The 27,885-nt window shown below is 36.7% G+C and overlaps 2 protein-coding genes across 4 annotated transcripts in view; one reads left to right on the forward strand and one right to left on the reverse strand.

Annotated features, from left to right (window-relative positions):
- Window positions 1–4,887, reverse strand: part of dnajb11 (DnaJ heat shock protein family (Hsp40) member B11) — a 47,513-nt gene extending 42,626 nt beyond the window's left edge. The window contains exons 1-3 of the mRNA XM_039756297.1: window positions 4,786–4,887; window positions 4,014–4,170; window positions 447–544 (exon numbers count right to left, since the gene is read on the reverse strand). Of these exons, the coding sequence (XP_039612231.1) occupies window positions 447–544; window positions 4,014–4,170; window positions 4,786–4,859 (329 nt within the window). The 5' untranslated portion in view covers window positions 4,860–4,887. The remainder of the gene's footprint in view (window positions 1–446; window positions 545–4,013; window positions 4,171–4,785) is intronic.
- A 62-nt stretch (window positions 4,888–4,949) lies between these two features.
- Window positions 4,950–27,739, forward strand: tbccd1 (TBCC domain containing 1). Of its 3 annotated transcripts, none has more exons than XM_039756293.1 (7): window positions 4,950–5,038; window positions 10,292–10,634; window positions 16,448–16,603; window positions 16,774–17,140; window positions 17,994–18,180; window positions 22,528–23,034; window positions 26,736–27,739. In XM_039756293.1, exons 1-7 carry the CDS (start codon window positions 5,034–5,036, stop codon window positions 26,863–26,865), a joined length of 1,695 nt encoding a protein of 564 aa, XP_039612227.1. In that variant the 5' UTR covers window positions 4,950–5,033; the 3' UTR covers window positions 26,866–27,739. The 3 variants fall into 3 exon arrangements, with proteins under 3 accessions (XP_039612227.1, XP_039612230.1, XP_039612228.1); XM_039756296.1 differs by having other exon boundaries at window positions 4,955–5,042; XM_039756294.1 differs by lacking the exon at window positions 4,950–5,038 and adding an exon at window positions 7,277–7,469 and having other exon boundaries at window positions 26,736–27,738.
- The last annotated feature ends 146 nt before the right edge of the window (window positions 27,740–27,885 follow it).

Consider the following 27,885-nt stretch of genomic DNA (forward strand, 5'->3'; position numbering starts at 1 on the left):
ATTATACCTTTACAAACACTTTGAGGTCCTGCATCATTGTTAAAAACTGCAGGAAGTTCAAGTCAAAGGTGAGCATACTGTACATACTTGGGTTCAAACTTTAGCTTAAATTATGTGTGTTTTTCATGATTTAAAGTACAAGAATCACGGGTATTTTTTATTAATAAATTTGAAATATTTGTGTGTAAAGTAAGTAATAATGCATAATACATTTTTGCCCATTTTCCCATTAATGGATATATGCCATTGCAGGTTCTGACCTAGATATACAGTCTAGTTATGAACATCTGCTGGAATAAAACTCATCTATAACAGGACACCCACCTGAACGTTAAATAACAGGTGGCAGGTTATGTGTACATTAAATGAAATTCCAAATGTTGAGGACTAAAATAATACATATAAGTATGGATAAAAACTAAATTAATAATTGCTCTAATTCTAACCTGGAGAAGATATCCCCATGAGAGCTATGGTGCCCTTCCTTCAACCCTTCTTCCCCATACGCATCATACTGTTTGCGCTTCTCTTCATCAGATAAAACCTAGAAAACACAAAAACAAAAACTCTGAAATATTTGCTCCATATTTACACAGTAATTTAGTAGCACAATGTTTTCTTTCAATAATATAGATTGCATTCCATAACAGCAAAACATATGAGAGAATAACTGTGAATGTATTTCTTGGTGTGACAAATGGATGATGAATCAGAACAAAAGACCATGAAGAAAAATTACCTTGCCAAAAACATGAGTGTGTAATTTGGCAGCATTAGGAATAATGCTTCTTTAATAGTAAACACATAGATTAGATTAAATAGCCTCCTTAAATGTCAGATTGCCAACTAAATGAGATCAAAATTTGTTTACCTCAATTTATATGTTTACATTCTGAACAGTTTAGATTTATTTCAAGAGTTTGCCTCTCTATTCCAAGTGGGCTTGCACTATACATTCTGTTTAAAAATAACCTACAAAGAAGAAGCGGTGTTGCCCGTAAAATATTACTACTGTACTTTTATTTGAAAGTTCTGGTATTTTTGTGTAAGCCTAAATAAAAAATAAAATTGCGCCTAGAATTAATTCACATTTATTGCTATATTACACTACACTTGGATTACATTTTAACATGAAATCTGTCCAGAATATACAGGTGCTGGTCATAAAATTAGATTATCATGACAAAGTTGATTTATTTCAGTAATTCCATTCAAAAAGTGAAACTTATATATTAGATTCATTCATTACACACAGAATGATGTATTTCAAATGTTTATTTCTTTTAATTTTGATGATTATAACTGACAACTAATGAAAGTCCCAAATTCAGTATTTCAGAAAATTTGAATATTGTGAAAAGGTTCAATATTGAAGACACCTGGTGCCACACTCTAATCAGCTAATTGACTCAAAACACCTGCAAAAGCCTTTAAATGGTCTCTAAGTCAGGTTCTGTAGGCTACACAATCATGGAGAAGACTGCTGACTTGACAGTTGTCCAAAAGACGACCATTGACACCTTGCACAAGGAGGGCAAGACACAAAAGGTCATTGCTAAAGAGGCTGGCTGTTCACAGAGCTCTGTGTCCAAGCACATTAATAGAGAGGCGAAGGAAGGACAAGATGTGGTAGAAAAAAGTGTACAAGCAATAGGGATAACTACACCCTGTAGAGGATTGTGAAACAAAACCCATTCAAAACTGTGGGGGGGATTCACAAAGAGTGGACTGCAGCTGGAGTCAGTGCTTCAAGAACCACCACGCACAGACGCATGCAAGACATGGGTTTCAGCTGTTCTCCTTGTGTCAAACCACTCCTGAACAAGAGACAGCGTCAAAAGCGTCTTGCCTGGGCTAAAGACAAAAAAGACTGGACTGCTGCTGAGTGGTCCAAAGTTATGTTCTCCGATGAAAGTAAATTTTGCATTTCCTTTGGAAATCAAGGTCACAGAGTCTGGAGGAAGAGAGGAGAGGCACAGAATCCACGTTGCTTGAGGTCCAGTGTAAAGTTTCCATAGTCAGTGATGGTTTGGGGTGCCATGTCATCTGCTGGTGTTGGTCCATTGTGTTTTCTGAGGTCCAAGGTCAACGCAGTCCTCTACCAGGAAGTTTTAGAGCACTTCATGCTTCCTGCTGCTGACGAACTTTATGGAGATGCAGATTTCATTTTCCAACAGGACCTGGCACCTGCACACAGTGCCAAAGCTACCAGTACCTGGTTTAAGGACCATGGTATCCCTGTTCTTGATTGGCCAGCAAACTCGCCTGACCTTAACCCCATAGAAAATCTATGGGGTATTGTGAAGAGGAAGATGCAATACGCCAGACCCAACAATTCAGGAGAGCTGAAGGCCACTATCAGAGCAACATGGGCTCTCATAACACCTGAGCAGTGCCACAGACTAATCGACTCTATGCCATGCCACATTGCTGCAGTAATCCAGGCCGAAGGAGCCCCAAATAAATATTGAGTGCTGTACATGCTCATACTTTTTATGTTCATGCCTTTCAGTTGGCCAACATTTCTAAAAATCTTTTTTTTGGATTGGTCTTAATTGATATTCTAATTTTCCGAGATACTGAATTTGGGACTTTCATTAGCTGTCAGTTATAATCATTAAAATTAAAAAAAATAAACATTAGAACTACATCAGTCTTTGTGTAATGAATGAATCTAATATACAAGTTTCACTTTTTGAATGGAATTACTGAAATAAATTAACTTTGTCATGATATTCTAATTTTATGACCAGCACCTGTATGTTTAACAGAATACTTATATGAGAGGTGACATTTTTATGCAAACTCCAGGCTATACACATTGATATCGAACCATGCACCTAGACAATTTTATCTTTTCTCTGACCAGGCTCTAAACCAATCTTAGCAATTTTCTGGTTTTAAAACTGACCATCTCTACCTTGCAGTTCCATAATCATTTCTCTATCAGGCATAAAGGTGCCTCTAGAATCAGTCATCCTAACAGCCTCTCGCTTTAGAAGCTTACTGCGATATCATCTGTCTAGCCTGACTTACTGCTCTTCTTACCTCAAGGATTTTGTCATTATAGCTCTTATGAAACAACATGAGAAAAAAAAATACCTGCATATTGTATTATTTGATGGACACTGCTAAAGATAAACTTGAAACAAGCAAGGAGGTTAACTAATTATACTACAGTCTCAAAATTTCATGAATCGTTTACACATAAAGCATGATGAAAATAAGAGGTTATGGCAAAATACTATTTCTATAATGACATTCTTAAACCAGCTTCACCAAGTTCAGAGTTTCGAAGGAGCAAAAGCTGCCCAGCCAAAGTTGGGCGCAGTAGTACTGCCAATAAAAGAAAGCATATTAATTTATGGAATGTAATAGTTAATAATCAAGGCAGTAGTAAAACGATGTAAACGGTTTTTTTTTTTTTTACACGTACACGTAATTCACTGTTTGTGTTACGGTGTCTTACTTTTCTGAGTCTAAGACAAACGAGTTGGATGACTGTACGCAAGAAAAAGGAGGGATCAATTTGGACAGTGCCGGAGGGCTGTACCAATCACATGCAGCCACCACAAATACGCGTCCAATAAAAAAAGGCGGCCGCGTTTCCAACAACAACAGCCGGAGGAGGAGGAGGAGCCAAGCACTCGCCACTAATAATGTATTTTTTCATTCTTCTTTCCAAAATACAAACGGTTAACGCGACTTCAGATTACAATGTACGTAAGCATAACGACATAGCCACCACCGTACGTTTTCAATCGCGAGTTCCTTTACACGAAAACTCATCTATTATCCTACTTCCTGTTTGCTGATAACTGCTTTCTCTGCAAGGAACGAGGCATGTTCTATGCTAGATTAGAAGGTATTGATATCAATGCAAACTGTGATACATTTCTATGACCTATTCATGAAAATATACTGCGTCCGGCGCCCTGCTAAACAGCACTGATGAACACACATTGGAGAAAATGAAGGGCAGAACAGTGGAAAAAAGAATTCAAGTGAATTACCTCATATGCAGCGCCGAGGTCTTGGAACTTATTCTGCGCTTCGGGATCATCTGGGTTTCTGTCCGGATGCAGTTGTAGGGCCAACTTTCTGTACGCTTTTTTAATATCTTTGATGGATGCCGACCGGGAAACCCCCAAGATCTTGTAAAAATCTCGCCTAAGGAAATCAAATCAAATAGCCAATAACCACAGACGAACATCTATTGCAGAGTACACCTTCGGGGAAACATTTAAACAAACTTTGTCCAAGTGGCAAATGTGAACGATAAGCTACTGAGAAATGTATCAGCAATAAAAAAAATAACAATAATTCGTCATACATTTAAAAATTACTGTCAGTGAAATACACATATTCAATGAATGACTAAATTGGCTAGGTACATTAAACGTAATAAATGCGGTGAACGTTTAATTAAATACAGTAAATCAGTGTAATTTGAACCTTGTCATGACCATATACAGTTAAATCTGAACAAGATAATGCCACTTTATAAAACAGGCATACTTTCATTTCGTGCTCATTAAGTGTATGCCGCCTAAATGTTTACTTGGCATGATCTATTTTGTTCATACTAACTAGATTTGCGATTAAAGCACTAAAATTCCATATTAAAATCCAAACTGGTCAGAATCTTTATTAGAAGAGAATTGAACAGTGTACTCCCCAAGCATCCCGTCAGAGGTGTAGACTGCTGCACAGACCCGATAGTCGGTGAACCAATCAGAGTGGAACATGTGTAATATCAGCGTGTTCCTCTATAAAGACACTCACCCGGCGAACACAGCAGCGACCAAACATAACAGCACGAACGAAAGGACCGATAGACGTATATGTGTGAGAGCCATGGATTCTTCCAATCTGTACCCCCGGTTCCTAACCGTCTTTTCGTGAGTCCAGAGAACGTCAGCTTTCCACTCCCGGGCGAGCTCGACTGTCAGACAAACTGCACACAAGCCTCTGTGACCCGGAAGAGACACCTTTGATGGGCGGGGCCACAGTGCTAAGGAGCGCGCATTGGGATGCAGTAAGTACGTGAAAAAATGGATAAAGCATGTTACAGTGCTTATTAAATAATTCAGTAGTGGCTGAGATCTCCGCCGTTAAAACGTTTCATGAGGAAAGCTTGGTACTTGAAGACGGAAGGAAGAAATTCTTAAGTCTAGCGAGCTCAGTGTTGAGAAGTAGCCAAAAAACAGACAAGATGCAGTGGGACCGATTCCAAGATTGTTAGGTGCTATGGCTTTGCCTTACTCCTCAGTAACCCATAGATTTTGCTATTTTTTGGAAAATGACCATCTTCATCTTCTAGCTTGCTGTATTGCCCGTTCATTCAATGCAGATCGACATAAAACATCACTTCTCAGTGATACAGTGTTGCCTGATTTGAGAATTGCTTCTGTAACCCCAGTGTTAAAATGTCTAGACTTAACCTTGAAAATCGTATCAATTTTTATCTAATCTCACCCATCATTTTTCTTTCTAAAGTTCTTAAGTGTGCTGTAGAAGCTCAGTAACAAAACTCCTAATAACCAGATAGAACAATTTGAAACTGTCTTTAAGAATCCTGACAAATGAGAGGAGATTTTTCAGTCTATAAAGCTGATTTGTTTAGCTAAATAGCAAAGGTGGCCCAATATCTTATTCAGGTCCTTTTTAAAGGTCATAAGTGTTTTAGCATCAGTAGTGTGTTTTTTTTTTTTTTTTTGCTTGAACAAGTGCTTTCTGGCTTCAGTCCAAAATGTTCTTCTCCTGGTGTCTTCCACTGGTGTCTTGAAGAATGTGATTCACCTTTAAACTGAATGAATATTCCTGGATCTACCCTATTAATGTCTTTGAGGATTTTGAAGACCTTGATTATGTCCCTTGCAGCGGCAGCCTCCTCTGCTCAAAACTAAACAGGTTTAATTCTTTGAGTTTGTTGCAGTATAACAATTCCTTGAGCCCAGAGATGCACTTGGTTGCTGTCATCTTGATAGCTTTGAGTGCTGCTATGTCTTTTTTGTTCTGTGGTGACCAGAACTATATACAATACTCCAGATGTGGTCTCACTACACGACTATATAGTCCAAGCATAACACCTCTCAATTTATATTCACCTGTTTTTATGCTATACCCTAACATTTTGCTTCTTTATTGCACATCACTTAGATCATGAAAACATTGTGTCAACTTAAACCCCTAAATGCTTTTCAAAGGTTGCTTCCTGTAGGGCACTGTTTTCCATATTGTTATAATTGGTGTTTCGTTTTGCCCACATGTAATACTTTACACTTTTCTACATTAAAGTACATTTTCCAAGTGTTGCCCAGTTCTGATTGTTGTCCAGGTCTTTTTGAATTTCCGTACTCTCCTCAGTGTCTTCAGTTGGTCCAATTTTAGTGTCATGCGCAAATTTCACACACTTAACAATTATACACAGCTGTGAAATGCTCTATGTGTAAGTAAATAATGATTGATCTATAGTAGCAGAATCTGGGCAAAATTAATTTATTTAAACTTTAGCATTTTATACAGTCAATCACAATATTTTAGTCACCAGAATGATTTTTTTGGTACTGCTGGCACTGCTTTCCTGTGGGTTCAAGACTTACCTCGAAGACCGGCTGAAAGAAAGTTCTCAAAGCTCTGGCCATCTCTTTTCATTTATCTACATAATATTTCTTGGCCAGATTATTCTTAATAATATCAATTTCTGTTTTTTGACCCCCTCCCCGTTAATTTCAATTTAATTTTTACAAAGTATAAATCATCATAATACTGGTGGTAAGAGTATTTTAACTTGTTATGCCTCAAAGTCACCCATAGTATAAACTGAAGAGTTGTCCATTACTGTTTATCTCATTGCTGGCTAGGTCCAGTTAGCCACCGTATTATTTTACCAAGAAAAACTATTTAGTATTGATCTCTGAAGTGTGTTTTTTTAGTGGAATAGTTTGTGTGTTAAATATTTTTGCCAATATGACTTTCTTTCACAGAGGTTAAAAGTATGAATTGATAAATTTAGCAGTGTTTCATTAGAAAAATGTTTTAAAATAACATGACTTTAAAACAGAAGTAACAGTTTAAAATAAAACTAATATTACGTAACGTTCTCGGACGGGCATAATTCAATTCATGATCGCGAGGCGCCGTAGCCTATCACGGTGCATTGAGCGCAAGGTCGCAAGTTAACAGCTGCCCTTTACTTCGTAGAGTGAAACAAGGCGCGTGCATTTATCGGATCCGCGAACGAGCAGTAATCTGCGCGTGCACGCCTAGATGCTTGACTGACGAGTTGTGCACAGGCGCACTTGTTCTGCTGGCTACTGTGGCGCGAAGCGGCTTTTTCTACTTTTTGCCTTTCAAGGGAAGAAGCGATCGTTGAGAAAATGAAGTGTATAAGAACTGCAGCGTTTACTTCATTGTGCACATAACCTATACAGTATTTGCAGTCCGTGTAGTCTTCAAAAGAAGAGGTAAGTATTATTCTTGTGCTTTTTGTATCCATTCTTTCCACATACGGAAGAAGGGTTTAGTATAGCTACCAATGTCTGTCGTCATGGAAACTCGGGTGCGTCTTACTTTTGAGGTAAATTTAGCTGATCCCTGTCACCTGGAACCAGTGACGTCTGCCTTGAAAAGTGTAAACTTGGATTTAAAACGCAGTTTGGTAATTGGTAAACGTTTTATGCCGCGTCATTACGTGTCAATGCGGATGCACCGCCACTCTAACTTTTGGAAAGCAGGGCTGTCCTTTGAAGTTTATTTAATTGCAATATAATCAATTAGCAAAGAAAGACGACTGTTTCTAGTACTGTATAGCAAAAGAACATACCCTCTCTTTGAAATTTGTTTTAGTCCAAATTTTGAAACCTCGGTTTATTAAATTGCTAATGAATACCAGAAGGAATCAACTGTAGCTCCACTTTTGTTGACAACCTTTCTCAGTACAGTATCGTTCCTTGAAAGTTCAATTATTAAACTACAGTAGCTAAGGCAATGGATTTAAAAGAGACGTTTGCCGGGTCAGTTCTTGCCATCTGCCCTGGGCCCGTGACTCAATTAAGATGAAGAAGAAAAAAAAAACAGTTTCACTGTATCCTTAACATTTAACTCACTTTAGATAAAACTGTCTGCTGAATATAATGAACTTCTAATCACAGGAATGGGAACGCGTGTTACAGACAGGGAGTTAAATAAAGTGGGGTGTCAGTTCAAATCATCCATATATACTATACTGCTTTTTTTAAACATCTAAAAGTGTTTTTGTTTTGTCCTTAATACAAATAAGATTTCGATATACAGGATACATATTGCTTGTAAATTTCAAACCTTTGACAACGTTTGTTGGACTTTTTTTTGTTTTGCATTCCTCCTTGCCATACTGAGAGGTCTTACGAATAGCTGTATTAAATGTATTTTTATGTAATGATTCTGGTGTGTGTTACACCATTTTTTAAAATATACATTCACTGAGTAAATTATTAAGAACAGTATACTAATACTGGGCAGGGCCTACAATGTTGGAAACATTCCTTTGAGATTCTGGTCTGTGCTGACATTATTGCATCACACAATTTCTGCAGATTTCTCAGGTATACATTTATACTGCAAATCCTAAATGTGTTCTATTGGATTCAGATCCGATCGATGACTGGGAAGGCCACTAAAGAGCATTGAACTCAAAGTCATGTTCTTGAAATCCATTTGAGACAACTTTTGCTTTATAACAGTGCATTATCATGCTGGAAGAAGCCATTAAAAGATGGGTAAATTGTGACCATGCGGCATGATTGGCAGCAATATTCAAATAGGCATTCAAGCAATGATTGATTGCTATTAATGGGACCAAAGTGTGTGAAGAAAACATTCCCCACATCATTACACCACCACCATCAGCCCAGACTGTTGGCACAAGGCAGGTTAGGTTAACAGATTCATGCTGTTGGTGCCAAGGTCTGACCCTTACATCTGTGCCTCAGTAGAAATTGTGATTCATCAGACCATCTTTGACCATCCAGTGTTGGTGAGCCTATGCCTCTTACAGCCTCAGTGTTCTGGTCTTGGCTGACAGGAATTGAATCTGATGTTGTCTTCTGCTGCTGTATCCCATCAGCCTTACAGCTCGACATGTTGTGTATTCTGAGATGCTTTTGTGCTCACCAGAGTTGTACAGAGTGGTTATCCGAGTTACTGTAGCCTTCCTGTCTACTTGAACTGGCCATTCTCCTCTGAGCTCTTTCATCTAAAAGATGTTTCCACCTGCAGAACTACTGCTCACTGGATGACTTTTTTTTATAAACTGTTATAGAGACTGCTGTGCATTAAAATCTTAGGAGATCAGCAGTTACAGACATACTCAATCAGCCTGTCTGGCACCAGCAATCATGCCATGGTTAAAATCACTGATATCACATTTTTTTCCCATTCTGGTGTTTGATGTGAATATTATTCAAAGCTCCTGTCCTGTAGCTGCATAATTTTATGCATTACACTTCTTCCACATGATTGACTGCTTAGATAATTGCATGGATAACCAGGTGTTCCTAGTATTTTTTCAGTGAGTGTTTATTGGATTATGGAAACCAATGGTGCTCAAATTCACGAATCATGTATTTGATCTAAATAATTTAAGCAAAAGTTTTTGGTGCATTTCCATAGAAGCCATTTTTATAAGGCAGTGCAAGTAAGTAGATCAACTGACAACTGTATGGTTTAATTTTAATACTTTATCATTTAGGGTACCGTGTTTTTTCATAGGGATTCTGATAACAAACGTTTTTAGGTTCAGTGCTGTAATGCACTTGGATTTGAAAACTAAAAGGCATTCATTGTATTGAGAGCCCAAATATGTATAGTGATATTTTCAAAGAAGTGCTGTAACATTCTATCAATGGAGTGAATTATTTGTTTAATTATGTCTGTGGTTATTCTGCATAGCTAGTATTAAGCAAGAGTGGAAAAAATATCCTGAAATAAGTTTTAAAATTGTAGTGGAGTGTAAGTGAATTAAATGTGTATGGCTTGTCCCTAACTATGGAGATGTTAATGTTTCAAATAGTCTAACAGTTATGTTAATGAAGTGTTTATTATCCTGGCTTAAATGTGATTAAGCAGTTTTGAGGTTGTGATTTGCTGCCTTAAACTTGAAGAATATCTCTACCACTGAATAAAACATGATGTGTGTTTGTGTGTGCTTCTTTAGTGGATTTTTTGAATAACATACTTTGGCAGTGTAAACATTCAATAAAATACAAATTTGCAAAGAATAAATATTTTGTTGATTTTTATTTTGTAGCTTTATTATGGAACAGAAGACGGTGAGTGTATGGGTACGACTGGAGCCATTTTTACTGGGGGCTCTACCAACTCCTCCTCCAGCCAAGTTCAGCATGCACTATCTCCGTAAAATGTCTACATATGTAAGGACACGTGCTAAGGATGGCTGTTTCCCACGGATCTACTGGCCTATGTGGAAACATATTGCATGTGGCAAGCTGCAGCTGCCTGCTGAGCTGGCATGGGTCTATTTTGAAGCATTTGACATGTTGACAGAAAAGAGCGTAGAAGACCGATTAGAGTGGGCAGAGGCAGCATCACAGTGTACCTCTCAAGAAGAACTTGATCAACTAAGGCATAAGGTAGGAAGTCATTTTATTGAATATGAAAATGTGAATTACATTTTATCAGTGATACAGATGTGTTATCAGAAATGCCTTTGGGTCTATGTGATACTTTTGTATGCAAATAAATTAAATAGTTACTGAATGTTAATGAATGGCAGCTCATTAAGCAGAAGTGTGCAGCATAAAATCACATGTGAAAATAGTACAAAGTATTTAAATTATTTCATAAAGAAGAGTTAGAAATTAAAAAAAAAAATGAGAAAGATAATGCTTTAAAGACTAATGCTTGTTAGATTGCTTCACTTGGAGTGAACATTATTAGAAACTGTTACTGTTGCAGTTTGCGCTCATAGCATACTTACTGATGCCTAAGACTTGAAATACCTGCAAAAACATATGAAAAAAATAGATAATGTAATACAAGAACTACAATCTTAAACTATCTTACACCATGGTGTACATTATATGTTGGACACTAAAATGTTCACTCAAGCTTAGGCAGAACTGATTTGCAATTTTATTTGTATTTAATATATCTCACTCTTCAGCCGTACCAACAGCAACAACCTGAAACTGAGCCAGACTTGCAGACAGTTCTGGAAGATACTTGCCAGTAGTCTTACACGAAGACGACTAGAGATGGTTAAGAAAGGCTGAAGCCATTTAGTTAGAAATTCTGGGCTTGCTCCTTTTTTCTTTAGAACACTACTAATTAGAAAAAAATTGCCATAAGATATACTTGTTTTCCAAACAGCAAATGTCAATAAGTTTTGCCCCAGAACTACTTAGTGTTGCTTCTTTAAGAGCTGCCATTCTTTACTATGAAAAAATAAATATTTAGACATCAAGCTTCAAATCACATTACTATATCAATGCATTACTTAATGATATCACAACTATTTTGAATCTTTGAAACAAAAACAAAAATAAAACACTAGAAAAGTGTAAAATCTGCTCGGTCAGCCATTAAGTTTCTCTTGATCCTTTGTGAATTATATGTATTTTGATTTGTTTTATGCGCGTAAATATAATATATGAGTGCGTGTATGTATATATTTTGGTTTTATAGAGAAACGCCAAACAAAATGACACCTTTTATTGGCTAACTAAAAATATTACAATATAAAACTTTTGAGGCAACTAAGGCTCCTTCTTCAAATGCATTTTTTCATCATTTATGTTCTTGTCAATTTGGTGATGTAATTATTGTGTACATGAAGCATCTGTAGACACTTTCGTATTGCTATAGTGCTGCTGCACAATGTCAGTTATAATGTGTTGATACAGTCTTCTTTAAGAGCAAGGAGCAGACTTTCATTAGAGTAATATACTCAGCCTTGTAACTGAAACTTCATACTTGTATGCTTCATGAAGAGACTACATCTATTTTTTTGAAAACTTTTGTTTTAATTAGTAAGGTTTTTGCTTCTCTTTAATTGAAAAATATATGATCAGAAACAATGTGTTTGCAATTAAAGAGTTTGTGTTTGTTCTGAAATACTTGCAAGGTACACAAAATAAAATTTCAGTGATACTGAAACTTTTAACTGAGTAACTATCGAGCCTGTCCATGCTAAATCTGTTTGTCTTTCTTGACTGTATTACCAAGCATTTTGAATTTAACACAATATTTGAAACAGATCATCTACTGAAACATTATCAATGTCCGGTTGGCAAAGTGCTGGAGCCAAGCCTGGCAGCATTTGGTAAAAGCCAGGTACTAGTCTTGGACTGGGCACCAGTCTATTTCAGGGCCACTCATATACTCTACTTGAACTCCATCATAATTAGTTCAATTTAAATATGACAAATACATTTTTCAGAACTTATCAAATATTTTTATACTAGGTATTAAGAGCAGATGTTTCCTGTTTTGTCCTTTTTATCAAATAATAAAAATAAGCCAATAAAACAAAGTTGGACCAAATGTTATAAATACAAGTAACTTAATAACCTCTAAATTTATGAGGAATATATAAAAATAATAATAAAAATCTATACTAATAAAAGGCAAAGCCCTCCCTGACCAACTGACTGACTCATCAGTAATTCTCCAACTTCCTGTATAGGTAGAAGGCTGAAATTTGGCAGGCTCATTCCTTACAGCTTACTTACAAAAGTTAGGCAGGTTTCACTAATTCTACGCGTAACGGTCATAACTGGAACCTACTTTCGACCATATATACGGCCATAACCTGCAGCTCGGTCGCAATGTGAGGCGGAGTTGCGTCCCGCATCATCATGCCTCCCACGTAATTGAGTGCCTGCCCATATAAGGTAAATATTCGCAGGTGAAGGACTGTGCTTATGCAAACGAAGATGAGATGGTGTAGTGTTTGGCACAAACTCCGCGAAAGTGCGAGAGAAACTTTTAAGTGCTGGGTCTTGGCTAACATTACATAAAGCCGTGGACATCACAAGATCACACAAGAGAGCGGCTCACGTGAACTGACTGTGAACGCAGTACGTAGAGAACAAGGAAGAGCTCCAAAGAGTGCTGAACAAAAAATGCATTACACAATTGAGAAGGCAGCAAAAGAATATGAAGCGAGTGACGCATACAAGCATATTCATAAGTGCAGCTACTGCGGAAGTAAAGCACGGTGTAAACTGTAAGTTTAAATTAAGTTTATAGACACGCGGCTGCTGGCGTTTGTCATGCCTACGACAAATACGATATTCGCGAGATACAAGTTTAATGAGAAGACACGAGGTATAAACAAGACTTTGGATCACTTTGTAACGGAGTTGAAATTGCTGTAACGGAGTTAAACTTGCGGGTGAAGGACTGTGCTTATGCAAACGAATAGGAAAGCAAGTTGTAAAACTGAACTTTAAGTTAAGTTCATAGATACGCTGGCGTTTGTCATGCCTAAGACGAATACAATATTCGCAAGATACAAGTTTAATGAGAGGACGCGGGGTATAAACGAGACTTTTGATCACTTTGTAACTAAGTTAAATTTGCTGATGATGGACTGTGCTTATGCAAACGAAAATGAGATGGTCTGGGATAAAATAGTGTTTGGCACAAACTCGGCAAAAGTGTGACAGAAACTTTTAAGTGCCGGGTCTGAGCTAACATTAAATAATTGTTGGTGAAGGACTGTCCTTATGCAAACGAATAGAAAGCAAATCTTACGTTATTTTTAAAATGTTTCCTTTTCTTTTTCATAACTTCTTTAACACACTTCTTCTCTGCTGCGAAGCACGGGTATTTTGCTAGTAAGCCAATAAAACAAAAGCGTTGACCAAATATTATAAATACAGGTAACTCGATAACATCTAAATTTATTAGGAGATGGTTGATTGATATTGTGTGTTAGGCAGGACCTTCTGTGTTGATGACTCCTCAGCTTAGTGCCTAAACTGGTAATTATTTAAACTGAGATGTGTTAGCTAAGGGCTAATTATTTATATGTATGAAGCCCTTCATAATGTGGTTTACTTCTCTTTATATATTTCCAGTGTAGGAGTTACTTGTATTTTACTTAATAAAGTTGCAGACATAGAGAAGTAAATATTAATATCAAAGTTAAAGGTAACATTAAATGTTACACTTTCATTTCTCTGTTTAACCTAACACAGGAAAAATATACAAGAAAATCACCTGAAGAATAATGTTTTATATAACTGATTTTTAACATATAAATTAATTGATTACCTTAGGATTTTAGTTTGGATGAATTTCCCAAACGTTATCAAGAAGGATGATCCCTGGTCAATGCAGATTGCAACATTTTAGGTTTCTTTTTTAATATATGAAGGTTTGAGCGCAGTGCATATGGAACACTTTGTATGCTTATTGCAGTTTTTTGAATGTTTTTTTTTTTTTTTAAATTCTGGCAGAGACTTAGTTAAGCTCGAAGCGTTTAATAAGCAATGTCCCTTAGAATGTGTAGAAATCTCCGATAAGAGCTAAAAAATGTTGCATATTAAGGATAATTCATTCTTCTCTCCTTAGCTAGCTGCCACCAAAATATTCACTGTGACAAGCAGCACAGAAAGCAAATGGAGGGAATAGTTTTGCCCCTAGAGCAGGGGTCACCAGCTCTGGTCCTGTAGGGCCACTGTGGCTGCAGGTTTTCATTCTAACCCTTTTCTTAATGTTTTTACTGCTAACTAACTTTTATTGAAATAATTATATTTCACTTGCTCTTGAAGACTCAGACCCCTTAATTGTTTCTTTATCCTTAATTAGCAGCCAAACAATAATAAGGTACAAAATGAGCCAAAACAACTGGTTTCAATCATACAATATCCGAAAATAAAGAAAGATAATGGTCTCAGGAATGTCAACCTTCTCAGGTCCCCAAAACACAGGTGCTCTTAGAAAAGAGAAAATAACAATTTCGGAAATGTCTGCTAATGCACCACGAGAGCAGCAACAAGACACATAATTTAAAGAACGGTTTAATTAACAACAAGAATTGGCACCTCATTAAGCAGCTGGTTGGGGTGAAATTGGTTGGAGATTGAGGCCCTGACTTAGTTGGTCTTCTGTTGGCTCACTCACTTCACATTTCATTTCTGTTTGGGTGCCATTTAAGGTAAGAAATTCAGAGGAACAAAGAAGAAATTCAGAGGAGCACATCTTAAAAAAGAAATTCAATTAAAGTGAATTCACAACAAGTTAATTAGCAGCACAAACAGGGCACTCATTAAGTAAAGGGTTAGAATGAAAACCTGCAGCCACGGTGGTCCTCCAGGACCGGACTTGGCAACCCCTGCCCTAGAGAGAAGTAAATATGTCAGACTTTTATTTTACAAGTTTACCCTTCAGGGTAAATAGGTTTCCTTATTTTAATTTTCACCTAAATCGGCTTGTAACCACGTGGCTGGTCATCCATAGACAGCGCTATAAAAAATGTATTTAACATTTCAATTAAATTGCTAATTTAAATATAAATTCAGAAAATGTATTTATTTAAAAGAATCCCAGTTTTGAATCCAGCTTGGGGTATAACAATGAAGATTGTTATTTATAAATAACATTAATTTTATGGTTTAGGTTTTATGTTCAGTTCTGTTTAATGGACACTTATTTTTTGTTTCAGTAAAGTTTATTGTTCCTGAGGGATATACAAACATACATTTATTCAACGGTTACAATTACAAAATCCCCCAAAAAAGTAATATACATTCATATAAATTGAACACATACATACAGTTCCTATATATTAACCGTTTACTTTGATGGTATAAAGTGTAGTAATTCGGGTCTCTCCTCATTGTACACTTGCTTGTTAGATTACACCTTATTAGTTAATACAGTAAAATATTCAGACTACAGTGTAGTATCACTACTTTGTTAATCACCATTAATCTTTTTTCATACACCAAGAGCCGCATTAAAAGTATTTCAGCGGAGTGCTTTTCATAGAGAACACTAAATATTGTAATTAGTACCCTTAGGACATTTTTGACTAGAAAGAATTTAAATCCATTTTTGCAAGTAGGCATTTTTTAAGCCCATTGTCATACTAGAAATATTTCTTCCAGTTTTGTGCACTTTTTTATTTATGAATTTAATATAACCAGACTTAACTATGGAAATGTACTACCGAGTGTAGTTAGTTTATAGTTTATGTAAACCCATACTATAAAATAAAATGATCATGCTTATTATATTTTTTTTGTCTTTGTCCCTGCACTAATTATATCTCAGTTTCTTGCAGTACCTGGATGAGCGTAGCCCTCCTATTTATTATCCAAATTTAATAATGTTTATCTTTAATAAAGCTAAAAAAAATAGTGAAGAGCTACAGTAGTAAGTGGTCAGCTTATATAAAATGTTAACAGCATCATCTATATTGTATCTTTTCTAGCTCTCTGTGGACACTCTGCAGTTCCTGTTATTTCTCTATATTCAGCAGTTAAATCGGGTTTCGCTTCGCACATCACTTATTGGTGAAGAGTGGCCCAGTCCCCGGACACGATCGCCTTCACCTGAAATTGAGAGTAAATCCAGTCTTCAGAATAAGGTATGCATCTTTTACAGTTGTATTTTTATAATAGTATGGTTTTTAAAAAGTGTTGTTAAATATTTAGTAATTGTAAAAATTGTAAATATTAAGGAAAAAAGCAGCACCTGTACATTTACAGTAGAAGATTCATACTTTATCATTGCATCTTTTTTTCTTTTTGTGATTAGAACTGGGATGATCAAGCACATTTAACGTTTGTTCAGACTCACCTTTTTGACTTACTGGAGTTGGTTTTGGATCCAGATCAGCTAAGTTCTTCAGGACATCACGTACAAGACAGCTTATTGTCCACGGAAGCACTTTGTGGACTCAGTTTTTTGCTGGAAGGGTCAGTTAGTAAAGGACGCTCCGTGCACCCACTCCATGAGCTGTTATTATGGGCACCTTTACAGTCACAGGCTGGTTTTTCTAAACTATCTCAGGCCTTCTCAGTCCGGAAATTGCAAGGCTGGTTGCGTGATACTCTCACCATTAATCCATTTGGTACTACTGCCTGCTTCAAAACTGGCAAGAAACTTGCTTGGGTACAACAAAGTAAGATTGAATTTTGTTGTCTTTTGCATTTTTTCAGTGTATCTCTCAATTGTTCTGTGAATACTAAGATGGACTGTCTTTCTTCATGCCTTTAACATTAGTAAACCTTAAAGGTAGTCTGATTATATTGCAGTCTGATGTAGTGGGAAATCAATGAGGTGCTGTAAAATTTCCTTCTCTTCCAAGTGATTTGAGTTTACTTGCTACCCATTTCATGATTTATGCATTTTTCCCCATTTTAAATGCTTTTTCGAGTTGATTGGTGAGCCCTTATTCTGATATTCACTTCTAGAGGCTAATTGTACTGGGGTCAGTCAGATACATTTTAATACAGGTAACCTGATAATTTGGATTGTGATTTTTTTTTTTAAATGGTACCTGACTGCTCCTGCTGATGTAATTTAAAATTTCTATTACATGAAAGAAATTGTTAGACAGCTAGCTATTTTCCTCAATTATATGTATGTTTTTACATTTGAAAGCTATGGGCAATGATGTGTAAATAAATTAAATTAAGAATTGTTTATATATGACTTCCATGCTATAACACAAAAAAATCTGAAAGTTCAAGAAGATATCAACCCTTTTTGTGAGTGCTATGTAACTGAATTAAATTAATTTCTTTGTGGCCATTGTACATCTTTTTGAATCCTAAAGCTACCATGTTTTTTTTTTGTGTGTGTTTGTATTAAACCCCTAACAATTTAGATATTTTATCTGCATATTCAAGTTTTCTTTTTTAATATTAAATAAAAAAAAACATATAAAAGCATATTTAAGAAGCTTATATGGGGGTATACAATATTTTGTTTAATGTGCAGGTGGGCTGACAAATTAATCTTTTGTGTTGCAGTAGAAGGAAAAATAAAGAGGGCAAAGATTGCCAGGAACACCCACAATGCTCCTGCAGGTAGCAGAGTTGTGATCATTTCTCAGGTTTATAAGCAGACACTGGCCAAAGATTCTGAAAAACTTATTGGAGCAAGTGTGAAACTGCATCGATGTAATGAATCCTTTATCTACCTCCTCTCACCAATGAGGTCAGTATTTATTTTTCATGGCATAGCATCTGTGATAGATACGCAAAAACTAAAAATCTCAAAATCCTCAAGTCTGTCAGAACTTTAAAAGTGGAATGCCAATGCTGTTTTACAGTATTTTCTTCCTGTCATGTACTATATAAAGCCTAAAATGTGTCCATCTTATAGGTTTTCTTTGCTTCTGTTTTTAGCTTGCATTATATGGTTTGCAACTGAGGACTGGAAACGGATTGATTTGAAAAACACTAAAACTGTACATTCTAGCTTCCCAGCGTGGTGAGAGCAAGACACATTGTTCGTTTATCTTGTTTGGTTGACATACATAACTTCATACTAGTGCTGGGCGGTATGACGAAAATTTTATATCATGGTATTTTTCAAAATTATACCGGTTTAACGGTATTTGACAATATTTTTTTTTTTTCCCATGCATGAGTGGATGTTAACCACAATTTCTCACTGCAATTACTGCAGTGGACTGGCTAAGAATAACCTATTCCACTGTCATGAGAATTGTACATTATACAAAAAAACATTTTGATGTGCACACAAGCATTAATACAGGTTTGCATGGTGCCATAAAGTGATAGTTTTCAAGGGGGTGGCACTAATGAAGAGAAGGAATCGCATTCAGAATATAGAACCTTTTTTATTGAACAAATTTTGCAAACAATTTAAACTATAATTTTGACAACATATTTTCAACTATCCAAAGAGGCATTTAGACTTAGCAAAATATCCAGAGGTGCTTGTCTAAAGTTGTATTGCACTGAACATGTCTTAGAAAAGGAATAAATAGTAAATATTTTTTGTAAACCAACTACACTTTCTGTTAATGTTAACAATCTCTGTCACTGACACGTTAGCTTTATGGATTGTAATGGCGTTGGATATCTCGATACACTGCTTGCTTTTTTTGTCATAGGCAGTACTTCTAGCAAATGCGTCTACAAGTGACGTCTGACTCGAGTGTCCTCTAGCTTTTTCAGTTTTACCTAAGGACGTGGAGGGTGCCAATCTTAGTTCTATACATTCATGGTACTCCAAAGCATGTTTGCAGCTAAGGTGGTGCAGCAAATTGCTCATGTTGCCGCCTCCGGATACAACTTTAGCTCAACGATTTACTGCAAATGCTGTCGTTTGGTCCACATCTGACCTTTTAAAACCAAAGTATCTCCAGACAAAAGACACAGCTCCTTTTTTCGTCAAAAGTTCCTCTGTGTCATCGTGTTCAACTTTATCATCTGCTACTGCTTCAATGTCAGAATGTTCTCTGTCCTTTTTCAGCGCTCAATACCTCCACTAACGCATGTACTGTGTTGCATGTGTGCTTAACGGTGTAGCAGTGAAAAAGGTCCCTCCTTAAACAGTTTCCCGTTGTGCCACGTTCTGAACATTGTTTAGGTTATTTAAACCGGTGTTGCGGTATAAGAAAAATCCATATCATAACAAAAATAAAAAACAGTTTTCGGTATGAACCAGTATACCTCCCAGCACTACTTCATACTTAACAATGTACAACACCACTGATGTCTTTACTGACCTTTGACCTTGTTTCCTGTCTTGTGTACCAAATTAAGGGTTTATTAATATTCACTGGAACTCTGGGATAATTCCATGAAGGGTTGCTGCCATGATCCCAGCATACATTTCATACATTTATATTGGTTTTGTATAAATATGTTTAATGACTGGCTATCTGTCATGTTCAATTATGGGTATAGATATGCAAAGGATGAGTCTCTGGCATCACTGTGATAGACAAAATGTCCAAAATGGCATGTTATGAATGTTCAGAGGGAGAAAAGGAAAAAACAAAACATTCCAAACAGCACCTTAGAGGGTTCAACTACTTCTGTAACTTAAAAGGTTTCTGATCAAGAAAGAGTACTTTGGTTTGGATACATCATTTGGGATAAAAAAATTAAGTGCAACACATTTTTAGTTTGCTTTGGATATACAAAATGTTTATTGTACACAAAACCTTATACATAAGGGCATATGCACTTAAGTCCGTAAATGCAATATAAAATTGATTTAATATTGCCTAATAGCATGCTTTTTGTAATGAAAAAAGCTAAATACTGTATATATTGTCAGCCTAATAGTACTTATTCCCATATAAATCCACTTACATTTTACTACAAAAATAATTCATTTTTCATTCTGTCCATAGTGATCTGTCATCATGTCAAAGGTGGAAAGTTACAATTTAATGATAAGACCACAACAACAAATACTAAAAATGCATGACTCCTATAAACACTTAATACTCAGTACTGTTTCATTTGGTGTTTATCATGAATCTAATAAACATAGCCAGATTTTGAAGAATTAATTTGTGAAAACAAAATGGCATATGCTTATTAAAACAACTTTGGCACATGCATGGGTTACAGTGCGTTGATTTTATTTACAATTTTATCGGCCATCCTGTTTTAATGTATCTTGAATAATAAAGTTCTGGCACTCCCGATGTTTACTTATCATTCATTTTATACACCATGGGTCAAGTGCTGATAAAACTCAATTTTATTAGGTGACTGTTCAGATTTGTGACCAGCTGAAGTACCACATCCCTCCGTGAGGTAGGTACAGCATGATGGCAGATCTAAATTGTATATTTAAGATAACAATCGTGGTAGTGTTTCCCACAGAAATCTCATCTAGCAGCCGTAGTGGAAGCCCTTTGTTTTGGTAACATGGTCATTTCCATTATATTTTGGTATTTACATTTTTGTGGGTTAATGTGATTATTATTGCTATTTTGCATAGTGCTAATTTGGGTAATTGAAAAAACACAAAGAAGAACTTTCCTAATTTTAATAATTGTATATACTATATAATAAAATGGTAATGTTTATGTGTTTGTCCAGCTCCATCTGAGCCTTCTGATTAGCTTAACTGTTGCAATCGAAAGAGTAAGTGCTAGTGTGACACACACAGGAACATTAAAAGCATAGGAGGCACACTGAGAGCTCCCCTTCAAAGACAGGAAGTATGAAAGCAAACAAGAGTCATTAATATTTCGTCTAAGATATATTATCCCAGTAATTCCCCTCAATATTTTTCTCTCATTGTTCACATCAGTGTATAAGCAAGCCCCAACACAGGATTACATAAACTGTCACTCTTTGGAACTCTATCCTGATTGTTTCTATGAACGCCAAAGGCTTTAAGTCATAGGTTTCTAAACTATGGGTCGTAGCCCATTTTGTTTGCATGTTGTCTGAATTTGGGTTGCACAGAATCATGATTCAATATAGCACTCCGTGGGAAAAGTTCACGTATGCTACGACCTACAAAGATTCTCTATGGGAGACCCCCTGCTCGCGAAAGATTTCTGTTTCTGATTCTGGGTCTCGAAGGTGCATAAAAGGCCAAATTAGATCACAAGAAAAAAAAGTTTAAGAGCCACTACTGAGGCAGACAACAACTAGACATTTCTCACTGCACTTTTAGTCACTTGGAGGGTGACCATCTAAGCTCCGACCAACCTAAGCACCACCTATTAGATATTCACCTAGGGCATGAGTGTCCATCCATTGCTAATACTGTATGTTAAGGTTAAATTGACCATAGTTAGCTGGTAATTTTTTAATTTGCAATATTTCATTTCTATTGGCAAAATCTAGGTCAGCTGCACCTGTGTTGTTCATGTCTGTCACATTACAGGGTTACAAGTTGGAGAGTTTTAGTCTTTTTTTTTTTTATGTACTTTTTCACTTCAGTCAGAGTGGAAGTTTTGGAAGTTTGTTCTCACAGGGATCTTTGTGGTAATGCTATTTACCAGATATTTTCAATGTAAAGAAAGTTGGATTTTATTAATGTTGTATTATTATTTTTAATCCTGTCCCCATTTTAGTATTGTGTTCCTAGTTTGCTAATTTGGCCATTGCTCCAATTTCATAGTCATTCTTATGCTAATGGGTGGAGTGGTGGCTCTGAGGCTAGGGATCTATGTCTGCAATTGGAAGATTAACAGTTCGAATCCCATAAATGCTAGAAGTGACTCTACTCCATTGGGCCCTTGAGCAAGGCCCTTAACCTTCAGTTGCTCCGTCCTGGGTATGACATTAATCCACATCCAGTCCTCCAACTTACAGGGAAAACTTGGGGGTTGGTGGCAAGATTGGTAGCCACCAAAAAAAAACATTAAACCTTCCACTGTTTCAGGGTGGTGCTGCACTCTGCTTCCAATCCAGGAGGTTCGTTATGTGGTGGGTACGGCAATGCGCTATCAGCACATACTCCCAACCTCCTCTTATGCTAGTAGTTTTTAACACGTTTTTTGTCTTTTGTTATGCTGCATCATAATAGATATGATTTCTTTTTACTGTGTTTCAGATCTGTTATTATTGAAAAATGCTGGAATAGCACCATAGTCCTGGGACCAGTGCAAACAACTGTCCATGTACAGAACTGTCAGGATGTGAAGGTAGTTTGTGTGACGGGCAAGATTTCAGTTTGTGCCTCCTCTTTCTGTACCTTTCATGTGCTGACGCCAACACGACCTTTACTGCTGGCTGGAAATGAAGCTCTGACACTAGCACCGTACCATACTCACTATCCAGCTCTTGAGGACCACATGGCAATCATTGGACTGGCTGTTGTGCCAAATGTCTGGGACCAGCCATTGTGCCTTGGTGCAGATGGCATTGAGAACCCCTCTACACCTGTTTATAGCCTTCTATCCCCAAGTGACTTCTATGAGTTTGTGGTGCCCTTTGAGATGGAAGGAGATACCAGTGAGATTCCAGGAGGACTACCCCCACTGTACCAGAAAGCTCTTATAGACAGAAAGCAGAAGGTGCACACCTGGCAAAAGATGGTGAAGGAGGCGCAGCTTAGCAAGTGAGTAATCAATCAATCAATAGTAGCTATTTTTTATTTTCAACTAATGCCTATACTTCATCCTAAATAATGGCATCTTTAATTGAGAAATCCACCTAACTGATCTGGGATGCACTTATACAAAAACATGAAAGAAAGCATTTGTTACTGTATGTCTTAATTCAGAATTTGAGTTAGTGAAGTTTGTACATAGAACATCAATACAACATACACCATAAGAACAATAATAATCATCATTCCCCAGCAACCCACAAAAATGAATGTGACATAAATGCACTGAGATATACTGTATTAATCAAATTATTGCAGAAAAGTTTTAAGGCCAAGATGTTAAGTTTATGCATCATACAGTGCATTTTCATGGAGTGAGTGGGACTTGCCAAGTTTGGTTTTGGATTGGTCTACCCTTGCACTGTAAGTTTAATACACTGGACACACATTCACAGACCCTACAACATAAGAATGGATTATGAACGATGCCTGCGGCAGACTGTCTCTCCAATACTCCACCTTGGTACAATTTTACGTGAACAATACTGATAAAACGTAGATCTAATGGCTAAATATACCCTGGATTCTGAGAATAACCTAGACATGTAGAGGCTGATATGACTTGGTTAATATTACTTACCACCAAACAAAGCAGTACTTCCTCCATGCTGCTATCTGTTGAAAACATCTCTCCTTAATACCTTCCATAAAGACATGGAAACTAAAGATTAACAGCAATGTGAAAAGAGGGTGTTGTCCTGGGCAGCTTGTTTAAATTTAGCAGTCCGGCTGATCCATGAACTGCATTTTTGACCTCCAAGGGGATAGATCTGTGTGATGGAAATGGAGTCTCCCTCTGACATCACTTTCTCTTTCACTTTGACATTTGTACTGGTGTGTCAGGCAGGTCACTCCTTTATGTCAAACTCATCCATGGTTATTGACCTTGTGATGTTACGCTCAGATGATTGGCTAGCAGTTTTGGTAATGGACAGCTTTAGTTAAAAGATTTGATCCTGGGTACTTTTTTATGTGCCATCTTTTACTGTCTCCCTTTACAGTTTAAACTGTTAAAAAGATTATACATTTAGACAAAAATGAAACAAAGTATGCATAGATTGAGATAACATTCAATAGCATTATTCTGTGTAAAACAGTCCCAAAGAATGCATTTACAGGTCACTGCAGTCCATCTAGGCAAAAAAGTTGTATCCTAGGCTGATTCATAATGGCGTTCTGATTGGTTTATGCTGATTATGTGGTTCTTCCCTGATTGGGTTGTTCTCATTACATTTTCTCAGTTGCTTTGCTCACTTTATACTTGTGTGTTATTCTGAGTATCAATTCTTATCTCGCTGTCAGTTCAAACAAAAAAATGTGGGTTTTTTTGTATTCGCCATCGCTGTTCACAGTGTGTAAATGCAAGCTGCAAATATGTGTCTAGCGTGGAGGACACTTCTCTTCCTGTTTCTGCCAACGCGCAGAAGCCTAGGGTAGGCAAGCAGCTACATCATATGTATTTTCAGTCATTTTAGTGTGTCATGTAGAGACACTTACGCAAACCATGTGAAAACACCAGTGTGGATGGAAGTTGTTTTTGCTTAATAAAAAAACAGCATTGGTATAAATGAAAATGTACAGTGGATATAAAGAGTCTACACATCCCTGCTAAAATCGCACATTTTATGTAATAATAAAAAAAAAAGAAATCAAGATTAAATCCTGTCAGAACATATTCCACATTTATTGCAAAACTGCAATGAAGGTGAAAACAAATCAAACTGTTGAGTGAAAAAAGGAAAAAAAATCATACAAAAACCTGGCAGCATTAGTTGGGCACACACCTTAAATAATCGGATGTGACTGCATTCAGAATCAACCAATCACAATAAGTAAAGACAGTTTTAAAAAGTATATAGCATTGTGAAAGTCGCTTCTCTTGCTTAGTTTTTAGTCTTGCTAACAGGAACACAATCAAAGTAGTTTCTTTTTTTCACACCATTCTTTATTCATTCATCCACTCATTTTCTGAACCTCCTTAGTCAAGTGGGAAGTCAGCATCTATCCTAGTATAAGAAATGCCGATCTATCACCGACTGCACTCAATACACACACACACACACTCTCACTTACTGTACATCAAGAAAATTTAGAAACACCAACCAAGTAATATGCAGGTTTTTGAGAGGAAACTGTAGTACCAGACAAAAAAACAAAAAAAAAACGTCACTTGAGAGAAAATGCACAAATAGCGCAGAGTGGCATTGTTCAGTCTCTGGAATGTAAGGCAGTGAGCTAACCATGCATTACTGTGCACTTCTTAGTATTCGCTCTATAATAAATTTTATTTACAGTGCACACTAAAAAGCTGGGCTCACATATGTGAATCCCCTCAGGTCAGTGCAGGAGCATAATGTATGCCTGTCTTATTCAAAAATAGGTGAAAAAATAATGTTTACTTTCAAAAAGCTGACTTGCTGGTAACTGGATGACAAATTGTCATCTTCTCTAATCAGTTTCTTCATATGCAGTCTAAATATTTATGTTAAGATTTTGACTTGGAATTTTCAATGGATTTGCATACTTTAGGAATCCCTGAACATAATTTGACCGCTTTTGGAGAGAATGTCTGTCATGATGCGAGTCTGTAGATATGACAACAGAAAATGTAATCACTGAAATGGAATTGAATGTGGCACAGTTATTAGCATTGCAAAAATGCTAGAGGCCTCTACTAAATTTAGCTCTAGAGAGAGAAATTATTTTGCATTTTTGTGCACATTTATGCCTTAACTGAGACATAATTGGAAAGGAAGGATATACATTTTACTTTTATTATATGAAATGTATTTTTCTTATTGCACACACCCCATGCAATAAAAATATTAATTTTCAATATTTTAAATATGCTGGATACTTACATTCTTATATATAAACGTCTACACTTGGACGTGTGTGTGTCTGTTCGGCTTGGAAGTGAGTGGTGGAGTCAGGGTAAGGGCTCCATCTCCAAGGAAACAGAAAACTTGTTAATCCGATAATACACAAGCGAGGCCAGCATGTCAGCAAAACGAAACTTCAGAAGAAAAAGTCACTTAATCACTAACATCGGTAAAACGGTATCCCTTTTACTTCTCCTTCCGCCGCTAATACACAAGCGATGTGAGCACATCGGCAAAATGAATCCTCCTAGGAGAGAGATGCCCAGAGTAGTTCCTTTCAATTACCTGGCATCTCTACATTTCAGTTTTTTTTTTTTGTTTTTTTTTCCCTGACGATTTCAACAGTTTCTAGGACCCCAGGCTTTTTACAGCACGGGCTTACACAGCTAGTTTATTCTATGATTTCATGTTTATTTGAAATATCCATCTGTCTCTCATCAAGCCCACTTAATTCAGTTCATAATGATGGGGAGGCAGAGCCTAATTTGGCTTAAAACAAAGGGCCGATACGAACTGTTAGCAGACTGCCAGACCAGCAGGGGGCACTCTCAAGCATACACATCCCATAGATGCCAAAGCACAAAAAGCAGGTGGTTTTCCTAGTGATGAACAATGGTTGAGTCTGTCACGATGTGTAATTCTCCGGTGGCATACATTGCCAAAGTATAACACTCTTCACACTTTTTCAGCATTTTTTAGTTGAAGATTTCTAAGAACAGCGTTAAAAGTAGAGCAAGCCATGTTCTTATCTATTGCTTTTGTTTGCAGAGAACAACGGAAGCAGTTTAAGGCCGTGGTAGAACAAAAGTTTCATGAGTGGCTGTGTGAAACTGGACAAAAGCAGCAGTTGGACAGCTTAATCCCACCTTCCACAATCTCCAAGCAAGCAGCTGGATAGAAGATTGTTTAATGTACGCACAAAACTGGAATTCAACTGCATGGTTAATGGACAATTAGAAAAGCAGCATACAGTCCACACTATCGACAGAATTGGCAAGTCAAGCGTGCAGGCTTTGGACTTTCCTGTCTTAATATAATTGAAACCTGCAATCTTTTTAAATATGTCCCTGGTTGGTAGCAGAATTTATCTACTGAGTTTTGACATGTGCCTTACCTATGTGCTGTTTTCTTGTCCAGGTCATTTTCAAAGAAAATATAAGAACACCTGTTTTGAAGTAATCTTGTATTAGGAGCTAAATAAAGGAGACTTGGTTTGACCTGCCATTCTGTAGCCAGCCAAGCCTGAGAGGTTCACTGATTGAATAATCAACCTGGACTATATTTGTCTTTGCACAGTGCTATTCAGTCCCGTAAGGAGCTTTCTTGTGTGGTTGTTGAGATGAGATGCACATTCATTTTCCAGGAGTAGAGTGAGATTGTCAACCATCCTGTAGGCTGTTGTCTTATAATTTTTTGGGTGTGACAAAAATTGGTTTGTTGCATTTTAATCAGCTGATCACAATTTCGGCTGGTATTCATTTTTGAATATTCTTTTTTTGCTTAAGAATATTTTATTTTAAAATGTTCATGAAAATAAAATATCTTTTGATGACTACACTTTCTTTGTGAAGACCCTTATAATAGATTCCCCCAACCCCCACCCAAGAATTCAGACAGAAGTCAAATGGTTGTCATATACTGTGTATATGTTCTTTGTGAGTGGTTCCTAACTGTTTTGATTTCAGGCCTGAGTGCTACAGTATTTTTAGACTTGCACTGGTCAAATTCCCAGTACCTGATATATATTGCTTTTCTATTTAAAAAATGTGTACACTGCCATTAAGTTTTCTCACAAAATATCATAAATGATATAACATACATCTGCCATAGGCTAAAATAATATCTGTAGTTTCTCTGACAAGAGATTTGTTCTTGTTGAGGTTATGTACTCAAACAATACAATGATGACTGTGGTTAA

The sequence above is a fragment of the Polypterus senegalus genome, chromosome 6 (assembly GCF_016835505.1).
Source record: "Polypterus senegalus isolate Bchr_013 chromosome 6, ASM1683550v1, whole genome shotgun sequence".
Lineage (NCBI taxonomy): Eukaryota > Metazoa > Chordata > Cladistia > Polypteriformes > Polypteridae > Polypterus > Polypterus senegalus.

What these genes read in the sequence shown, in the direction of transcription:
- tbccd1 (XM_039756293.1), top strand. An exon ending in TACCTCCTCTCACCAATGAG is followed by an intron (nt 18,181 to 22,527) that starts GTCAGTATTTAT and finishes ACTGTGTTTCAG; the next exon opens with ATCTGTTATTATTGAAAAAT. An exon ending in AAGGAGGCGCAGCTTAGCAA is followed by an intron (nt 23,035 to 26,735) that starts GTGAGTAATCAA and finishes TTTTGTTTGCAG; the next exon opens with AGAACAACGGAAGCAGTTTA.